Here is a 10,215-nt window from a genome sequence, read left to right as displayed (position 1 = left end):
TATATATATATATATATATATATATATACACACACACACACACACACACACATGGATTAAATGATTGCATATTAATCACAATGGCAGTAACCACATTTTTTTTCACACCCCAATTTTTTATACATTTTATCTTTATTAATGAACCTACCACTTATTTAGGCTACATTTGGACAGTCGTCCGGTTTTTGTGTAATTGCACATGCCATCAACTAGTTAGGTGGCTATGATTGAGAATTGATCAGAGAATTGTCAGATTTTTAATTAGTATTTGAATTAAAAACCGGGGAGTCATTTAACCTTGTATTACTATGTTTTTGTTTTAAAACGCATTAAAATGTAAAAACTCATGTCATTTATAGTGTAATCCACACAAGCATGCCAAACTGCCTGCTATCAGTTTTATGGGTACATCTAAGAAAATTTGGATAAAAATCTGTTGCAACTTAAGACTTTATAATGGCTTATATGTGACTTCACAATCAGAAAACCACTGATATTACACAAGGAGTGTCACTGTACCACTACTTTATGTCTATATGGTATAGATGCTTTCATGAGTTTTAATGTTCATACTATAGTGTGACGGATTAACAGTAATAAAACAAAACACACTGAATAAAGACAACAAAATGTTTTATTTATAAATTCACAGTTTCTAATGGCACTACACTGCTGTAGTTACAACTGGAAAAAGAAAAGAAAATCAAATACTGTGCAGCTCGTCCTCACAGGTTATGAGAATTCATTAGGGCGCCACCCAGGCATCAGGCATCAGCCACTAGAGGGCGCCGTTCTAAAGGAAGCCTGGGGCGAAAAAGCACTTGTACAAGTTGTGGTGGAGAAAAACAAAGGCATGTGTGTGGAGTTCTCAGGAGAGACACACGCAGCGGTCTCTACTCACTGGGGTACTGGAAAGAGTCTTCAACACACACACTGCATGAAAAAAACATCCAGACATAAATTCCACAAGCATATATCAATTTCCATTCAAAAAGAAGGAGAAAGGTAGTAAAACATTTTAAAGTGAAACAAACATATATCATGGAAATCACACAGCGATGGTCCATCGCACGCCATCCCAATCTTTCCCTTTTATTGAAATCGTGTTGTGAATTCACATTCTCTAAACCCCAGAGTTTGATAAAAGGTCAATGATGGGATCGTCTGCATGAAAGAAAACACTTACAACACATAGAACACACAGATCCCACACAGCTGGGATGTCAAATGGCCTCTTGGGTGCATTAAGAATAACTAAGAAAGCAGCGAACACACAAATACATAAGTGTTAAGAGGGACAAGGAGTGTGTGACTAGAGAAGATGCTGGACACACACAGATCAACTTTACACGTACATGACAGGTAGGACAAACCAGACGGTTGCTTTGCTGGACTCATGCATAATATTTGCACAACAACGAGAGCTCGGCCATTTTTACGATTCACCCCGAATCCAGTAACTCAAAGCTCATCCGAACAGACCCAGCTGAGGAAAAGCAAATCTCAGCCAGATGGGTCAAAGAGAAGCTGAGTCAATCAGATGCACAACATCTCCATGATCACGTTATGAGCATTAGAACGGATTTATCGGATACTTCATTTGATACTGAAATTTGATTTGAATGCAAAATAACTGAATAAATCAAACATCCAAAATAAAATGTCAAAATCAGAATCCAGCTTTCTCAAATTACAAAAAAAGGTAGAGTGTGCAAACTTTAGAGAACAGAAAGATGTTGTCTGTACCATTTGTGTGTATCTGTAATAAATCTCAAACATGGAGGGGCCACTGTATCTCATATGTCACATGACCCTGATCTCATAGAGCCCGGGTCACTTTTAAATAAATAAATACATAAATAATTACCACTAAAATAACAGAATGTCCACAACAAACTCCCCGTGTACATATAAAGTGAGTAAAAATTAAAAAATTAAAATCTGCATGTGTCTTTTTTTAATGACGGCTACATTGAACATGAAGAAAATGAGCTGTAAACATGCTTGAAAAAGCTGGAGACTGAGCACAAGACACTGTTGGGTGCGTCACAATATGCATGTTCATGTATGAATGTGTGGTTGTGTGTGTGAGTGTTCAGGCCCAGCCTGGACTCGTTGGTCTCACTAGATCGTGATTTTAATAGAAGCGAAAAAGGCCTTAATTTGGCCCTAAAAGAGGAAATGAAGACAGAATCAACATGAACTGGATCTGTTCTTCATTCAGCTCTGTTCACTGGATTGAAGCCCTGTGCTATGTGACATCACTGGTCCCACAAACCAACCACAGACAATGACTGACATAGAGTCACAAACACTAACATGTACAAGAATTATATTCCCAACGAGGAAGGAAAGGAGAGAGTGAGAGTGAGAGCATTAAAGGGACAGTGAAAGAGGGTCCTGTTAGTGTAAAGAAACACGTTGAATGTGTTTGCCGGAATCGGACAGGTCACATGTACCCGGCCTAAACTCCTGGTCACGGTGATGCAGCGCCACATTTACATGAGCCGTATGTATGTTTCAGAGACAAGAGAACATCAAATCAAGTCTCATTCATACTTGCAAATGTTTATCAGTCAGAACTTCCCCAGAAGAATAAAAAACAAAAAAATTAAAGGGAATAACGAAAATGATCCTGAATGGATAAAAAAGGCACATAACCAAAGTTCAGAGAACCAGGATGTAGTGAAGATGGCGTCAGGATCAGCGCTCACAATAAAATCTCAAAACGATGGTGAGATGGAATAAAAAAAAAGAAAGATGGTGGCATAAGAACTCAAACTCGTCCCGTTACATCTGTCCTTCCAAATGTGGCCACGCCCAGATTCGCCTTTCCCTTCATGAGTTCCTCCAGCGTGGGCATGACCGTCACAGGAAGTTGCAGTATCTCCCCTACACACGGGGCCTCCTGCTGCTCAGCGTTCTTGGACTTGCGTCGCTTCAGAGACCTCTTCTCCATCTTGCTCTTGGCTGGAGGGAAGGTCGGTGGGGGCTCGCCGTTGCACGGGTTTGGGTCGTGTCCATTCATGAAGGGGGCACTGCTGAAGGACTCCTCAGACAGTGTAGAAGCGGAGCTCTCGGAGCTGCCCTCTGACGCACATGAGCTGGTGGACACTAAGCCATTGCACGTTGACGGCAGGAATTGAAAAGATGATGATTCACCGTTGCATCTGGGCTGACCATTAACACCCGTCGCTGAGGGGACGGAGGCCCGGAGCGTCTCCACTCTGTCCCCTCCTTTTGTCTTGCAGCGTTTCTTCTGAAAGACACAGACAGGGAGAGATGATTTAATGTCTAAATGATGCATTCAGAGAGGTATTTTAACAGCTAAAGCCAGTGTAACCGTCTTTGTGCTGAGTGAGTGTAAAGGAATATATAGACGCTAACACTTCATCAGACACTAAGAAAAGAAAAATAGAAATCAAGAAATTATAGTACAACAACACAATCACTATGATCACGTGATGGTACACATGAGGGCAGAGAACACAAGGAATCATTTGTGGAGAAATTGAGGCCTGTTCACACCAACACAAATGTTCGGAGCAATAAGCATCTTCATTTGAATGAACATCTGTTAATGCGTCTGTTCAAACTGACATGAAAATTTGCATGCAGTCATTGCAATGCAATTTCTTTTTATTGCAAGGTGCTCTAATCTCTTTTCCATCACACTGCGAAACAAACACCGATTCACTGTATTGGTCACATGCCCAGAGATTATTTGGCCAAGCAACGGTGAACAGCGTTGTTATTGTTAACTAAAACTAAAAACAAAATAAAAATGAATAAATAAATAAAAAAGCACACTTTTGTTACATAGGCTACATTTTCTATGAGCATTACTTAAAAGGGGTCATATGATGCGATTTCAAGTTTTCCTTTCTCTTTGGAAAATAATGATCTTTAAAATAGCATCATATGACCCCTTTAATGTCAGAGAGTGAATTTGCATTTTAATTCAACTATCTTCCATTTTTTGCATTGGTATGAACACACAAATTGCATGTGACCAAAATCAGAACAGGCCTTGACTCTTAGATCTGCCAGACCAACCACACCAGAGCTCAATGTTATGCTTTGGGGAACTAGTTAAACCTTGACTAAACCCAAGTAGTGCTGGCAATGACTCTTACGAAGCAGCTCTTTTTAATTAATTGGTCAAAAAGACACAAATCAGATTAAACTCCTGCATTATGGGTAATGTTTAAATAATTATGATAATAATATAATATCAAACAGTTTTAGTTTCCTTTTTGTTTTGTTTTTGTTGTTTTTTTTAGAATAGAGTTGAGAACAACCAGATTTGTTAAATGGAATCTGAATCCTCAGTCAGCAGAGAAACGGTTAACTTCACGGCCTGTCAGACAGACTAACTGGAAAGAGCTGCGTTCCAAAACACTCACTGCTCTTCACATTTACTAAAGCGTTTCTAATAAAACTTTTATGTAATTAATATGCTTCTTACAGATTCATAGTCTAACTATAAAAGCGGAGAAAACAAATACAAGAGCTGCTGAACAAGCAGTGAGTACTTTTGAAACCCTGCTTCAGTCCCACTACTGTCATGAACACACAGAGGCCGAAACAAACTCCATACCTTTTTCTCTGGAGAAAACCTTAGAGGTTCTACAATGTACAAGTCATCAGGACCTACTAAAGAGGGGAGAGAGGGGGCAGGTTAACGGAATGGTATGGCAAACAATAACACAAGCATGACAGCACTTGCAAGTAGTAGCACAAGTTATAAACAGACACTTCAAAGTATCTTCCTGCTGTTCTTCATGGGTGAAACTGCTATTCCATTGTAATCTGTTCTGACATGTCTTATTTCACTCTCATTTTTTTGCCAACAAAGTGTCTGCATGTGGTAACCATGGCTGCAGCATCAATTGTTTGCATAATGCTGTCATTTGGAAGTTTTGATTTGCTTATCTGTATATGCAACTCTCAGTAATCCATTAAATGTACCACATTTTTCCATTGTTACTACTTGCAAATGTCCAACATGTGCCAGCCAAAAGCATCATGTGCTAAAAATATCCAACCTCTGCCTTATGAACACAAACCACTGAGGAGCGCACACACACACACACACACACACACACAATGCTGCAGCAAAATGTGAGAGGAAAAAATAGCAGGAAATAAATGGAACAAGAAGAACAGGAAGGATCCAGTGTTTAAAATAGTGAAGACGGTTCAGTTTATCTAGCTGTGCTTGCAAAGTGTTTCATTCATTACAAAATGAAACTGCACTTAAAAATAAGGAATTATGAATTTATTCTTTAATGTATTGACTCTTTTAGTAATCAAATTGTTTGTCAATATGAAAAGTGATTCATTTACTTTGAGAATCAATAAACCGATTTCTCCAATTTATTAACTTTGTTACTTTTTTTTTAGTTTTTAGCTTGTAAAAGTAAATGCTTTTTACTTAAAGGGACATATCTGATCAGCGGACTCTGGTGGCGTCAAACATGAGGCAAGACTGTGTTGACATTCAATTACAAAGCACACTGCGCTCCAGTATAGGTCACACTGATATTGAATTATCGCCAGACACTTTGGAACTAGTGACAACTGGACTCAAAAGTAGTTCAAGCTGTAAAGTGATCTGTGTGGAATTTAATACAAAAGGCGTGATTCTTCTGAGAGCAGCAGCCAAATGAGAGCACACAACACAAGCCACATGTTAAGTGGGAAGCTGTGAACATCATCTTGAGTTTTCAAGCTGTGAGAAATGAAGATGGTGGATTTGAGTCTGGCTGAAAAAGACACGGGATGTTAAGAACCAAAGCAGAGTAAACAATGTGAATTACATGAGAGAAGGGGAGGAGTTAGAGAAAAAGAGAGAAAGACAGAGAGCTCTGGCATCAAAGCTCTCCTCAGTGTCAAAGGTGACTCTTACCTTCTGACGTGGGCAGCTGAAATGACTTTGAACGAACGAGAGGGCAAGAAACTCTCCGTTTCAGACTCATATCATCATATGAGGAAAAACACCTGAGAATGAGAAACAGAGATATTATTAACAAATATACTCTACGCAAGTGTCCAAATATAGATGTGAATGTTTGGCCAATGCATTGCAAGAATGCAGGGTTCTTCTATACATAATGTGCATTAACCATCAAAGGTAAAACAGCAATACTGTGAAATATTAATACAATACAAAATAACTGTTTTCTATTTGAATATACTGTATTTTAAAATGTAATTTATTCCTGTGTGGCAAAGCTGAAGTTTCAGCATCATTACTCCAGTCTTCAATGTTACATGATCTTTCAGAAATCATTCTAATATGCTTATTTGCTGCTGAAGAAACATTTTATTATTATCAATGTTGAAAACAGTTGTGCTGTATAACTTTTGTGGATACCTTTTTTTTTTAGAATTCCTGATTGATGAATAGAAAGTTCAAAATACCAATAATTATTTAAAATAAAAATCTTTTGTAACATTATAAATAATACATTTTTAAGGCATCCTGAAAAAAGTTAACCCCAATCTTTTGCGTGGTAGTGTATGTGGTTACGTTATTGTCACAAAGGGTTAACGTCAAACTTCTGTGCTATTAAACTGGATGTATGCTGCCAGCTATAAACTTGTCAACAGTTTACATAACTTCAACTAGCTTGCTCAGTAACTGTTGCTCTGCTCATCAAAAAGACTCATAAATCAGTCTTAAACCCATGTATTTTCAGTTTGAGTCCACTCTTTCATGCTGTTGTTCTGCCATAACAGTAGCTGACGTGACAGAAAACTGACTGCAGGGCCTCTAAAGAACTTGCTGCATCCCTGAGAATGCATTGTTCTTGTATTGCGTTATGAATTGCATTGCATTCTGACACATTTGGTGTGCGTGTTATACCTCTTAGGGCTGGGGTAGTGGTTGCTCATGGGAATGCTTGAGCTGGTGTTGTGACTGGGTGAGCTCCTGCAGCACTGCATACAAAGCAGCAAACCCAGCGTCAGACACAGGATCAGAGACAGCACTAGGTAACTCTGTCTGTCAGACACCTACAACACACAGTAAACAATAGGCTTTAAATATTCATATACATTACTGAGTGGGCCAAACATTAGATGGGTCAGGAATGAGGTAAGAAACGTATGTTTGTAGACCTCTCGCTGTAGCTGAGCAACAGTGGCAGACAGGTTCAGCATGATCTTGGTGGCATTCTCCAGCTGGCTCTGTAACATCTGTATAGACTCTGTCTGTTTCTGGTCCTAAACACACACACAGATGCAAACAGTTATCCACATGTTATTTGCGTAAAAAAAAAAAAAACACTGTACGTGCACTGTACATGCTTTTATTAACCAGAAGGTGTCTAAGAACATTTTATTTTGATTTTAAACAGCACTTTAATCAGTCTTTTTTATTGTCATTTGTTGGATAAACAATAGATAAAAGAAAAATAATCCAAATCTGTTTTTACTGTATTTTTGAGCCTTGGTGAGCATAAGAGACTTCTTTAAAAAACAAAAACAACTTACTGACCCCAACATTTTGAATGGTAGTGTATTTTTCTATTGAAATATTATATTTTCTTTAATACAGTGCCATTCACACTTTCTCAAATGTATTCAAGTGTAAGTGTCCAAACACGTTTTGGGGTCCATGTATGTTTCAGTTGCCAATGTCAAAGTTTATAAAAGGCCTAGCTCATATAACTAATGTTCTGTGTGACTGATAATAACCTGCTCTTCTGCAATTCTGGAGGTGTTCTGCAGTTTGATGATGGTCTTGTTGAAAGCCCGTTGCATCTCCTCCATCTGTTTACGATACCTGAGTGACAGCAGAATTGATCAATCAAACAATGTGGCCCACTAAGATCATTTTAGGTTTGGTAGCGTGTAATTGTGTGTGTGTGTGTGTGTGTGTGTGTGTGTGTTTGTTTGTACCTCTGGCTGAGCTCCTCTAGATATCTGCTGCTGAGGGACATGTTCATTTCTAGTGCTTTAATCCTGTTATTCAATCTCATGAACACGGATTCCTTCTGGTTGGATCCGTGCACCTGATTCCCGTTGCCGTTTCCATTCCCGTGGCCCATTTCCACCGAATTTTGCTGCTCTGCGTAAAACTCTCCGGTGGTGCGGTGTGGGAGCAGAATGTCATCTACAGTCTCCTCTTGTTGAGACAGAGGGGCTTCAGAAAGCTCCAGCTGGGAGGCCACAGCACTGTGGTGAGGATCTTCAACCCCTGCAGTCCTGCCGTTATCTGAGGCCTCTGGAAGTGGGACGGGAAGTTCAGTAGGAGGTGGGATCTCAGCAGGGCGAGTGTGGGTGGGCAACGGCTGAACTGTCTGCTCTTTGGTGGGGACGGGGAGCTCCAGTTTGGGAGGGTCTGTCTCTGGACTGTGGGGTTTGGTGGTGGTGGAGGAGAGCGGAGAGGAGGCAGCACTGGGTGAGAGGAGGCTGCTGGTGCTGCTCACGGGTGTATGGGTTTCTGGGATGTCCACCAGGTACTGCGGATGCTGGTCCACGGGCTCTCCTGTGGGTAGAGACTCTGGGATGTTTTGGGTGGGGGTGTCGGAGAAGCTGTGTGGGGGAAGGGTGGAGGTACGACTGGGCTCTAACAGGATAGTCTCAGGTGGGAGCTCCTGCTCGCTCATCACAGATTCCCCACTGGAGGACTGAGGCAGAGTAGCCACCGTTTCAGTGGGGGAAATCCTCTCGGCTTGTGCCTGAGAGGGCCACTCTGTTTCTGGAAGTTTCTCAGAGGGTGCAGGGGGCTCTTGGGTTGGGGTGGTGTCAGGGAGTGACTGCAGAGGAGTGGTTTGCGTGTCCATTTCGGTGTGTGTGTGCTGTGCTTTGTGGCGGCGGTCTCTACGCTGGCGCTGTAGTGCTAAAGCTGCCGAACAGTAGCAGTAGAAGTGTTCGTGCAAAGACGCCAAACAGGACAAAGTCGAGAGGTGGCCGCAGTACGTGGTGCTCTCACTCTCCCACATCTCCTCTAGTCTTTTCTCCTCCTCTCGCTCCTCCTCCAGCAGGGTCACCGTTGGCTGAGTGGCCTCTTCTTCCTCCTCGATGAGGATGACGATACGGTTTTCCTCAGGGGGAGGCTCTGAAGGAGCCTCAGGAAGAGGAATCTTTAAGTCCTCCTTCACTAGAGTGGGATCCAGCTCAAGAATATCCAGCCTGGCGATATGAAGACCAAGAATGTTAGTGCACAAATCTCTCTTTTTATTTTAAACCAAGGATGCACAATGTTTGTTTCTTAGTTATGAGCACAAGCACAAAGAATCTGAGCTCACTGAACTGAAATGCCTGTCATTCCCAAAAGTCTACACAACCCAACTCCTAACATGTTCATTTTTTCCAAGAAAGAATTCATCCAAACATGAAAAATTCTGTAGTTTGCGAAGTTATTTAGTTCCAATTCCATATGACTTAAAAGAGCAATAACAGAAGAAATTCTATGACAATGACAAGGAATATCAATGAATGTGGGCAAAAGCTGTAAAGCTTGAAAAAATATGCAAAAGACATTAAACCCAAACTATTAAACATTTTTTCATTAAAGCTGAAATAAAATATAAATACTAGATTTAAAAAAAAACATATTACAGTGGGGGAAATATTTATTTGATCCCCTGCTGATTTTGTAAGTTTGCCCACTTACAAAGAAATGAAGGGTCTGTAATTTTTATGGTAGGTTTATTTTAACGTATAGAGACAGAATACCAACCAAAAAATCCAGAAAAAACACATTATATAAAGGTTAGAAAAAGTTTTCATTTAAGTGAGTGAAATAAGTATTTGATCCCCAAACAAAACATGACTTAGTACTTGGTGCAGAAACCCTTTGTTGGCAAGCACAGATGTAATACGTTTTTTTTTAGTTGGTCACCAGGTTTGCATACATCTCAGGAGGGATTTTGGTCCACTCCTCTTTACAGATCCTCTCTAAATTCTCAAGGTTTCTTGGCTGTCAGCTCCCTCCACAGATTTTCTATAGGACTGAGGTCTGGAGACTGGCTAGGCCACTCCATGACCTTAATGTGCTTCTTCTTGAGCCACTCCTTTGTTGCCTTGGCGGTATGTTTCGGGTCATTGTCATGCTGGAAGACCCATCCATGACCCATCTTCAGTGTTCTGGCTAAGGGAAGGAGGTTCTCGTCCAAGTTTTTACAGTACATGGCCCCGTCCTGTACCCTTAGCAGAAAAACAGCCCCAAAGCATAATGTTTCCACCTCCGTGCTTGACTGT

The 10,215-nt window shown here is 40.6% G+C and overlaps 1 protein-coding gene across 4 annotated transcripts in view; it reads right to left on the bottom strand.

Annotated features, from left to right (window-relative positions):
• Positions 1-616: 616 nt before the first annotated feature.
• LOC107697261 (SUN domain-containing ossification factor-like) overlaps positions 617-10,215 on the bottom strand; it is a 58,954-nt gene continuing 49,355 nt past the window's right edge. For 3 of the 4 annotated variants that reach the window (XM_016497980.1, XM_016497987.1, XM_016497995.1), the window contains 7 exons: positions 7,909-9,144; positions 7,705-7,792; positions 7,126-7,230; positions 6,872-7,020; positions 5,912-6,003; positions 4,601-4,656; positions 617-3,259 (listed from right to left, as the gene is read on the bottom strand). In XM_016497980.1, coding sequence (XP_016353466.1) covers positions 2,777-3,259; positions 4,601-4,656; positions 5,912-6,003; positions 6,872-7,020; positions 7,126-7,230; positions 7,705-7,792; positions 7,909-9,144 — 2,209 coding nt within the window. In that variant the 3' untranslated portion in view covers positions 617-2,776. The other variant, XM_016498003.1, reaches the window with a different exon arrangement.

This window comes from Sinocyclocheilus anshuiensis, unplaced genomic scaffold (genome assembly GCF_001515605.1).
Source record: "Sinocyclocheilus anshuiensis isolate Anshui unplaced genomic scaffold, SAMN03320099.WGS_v1.1 scaffold801, whole genome shotgun sequence".
NCBI lineage: Eukaryota > Metazoa > Chordata > Actinopteri > Cypriniformes > Cyprinidae > Sinocyclocheilus > Sinocyclocheilus anshuiensis.
This window is presented reverse-complemented; position numbering and strand designations above follow the sequence as displayed.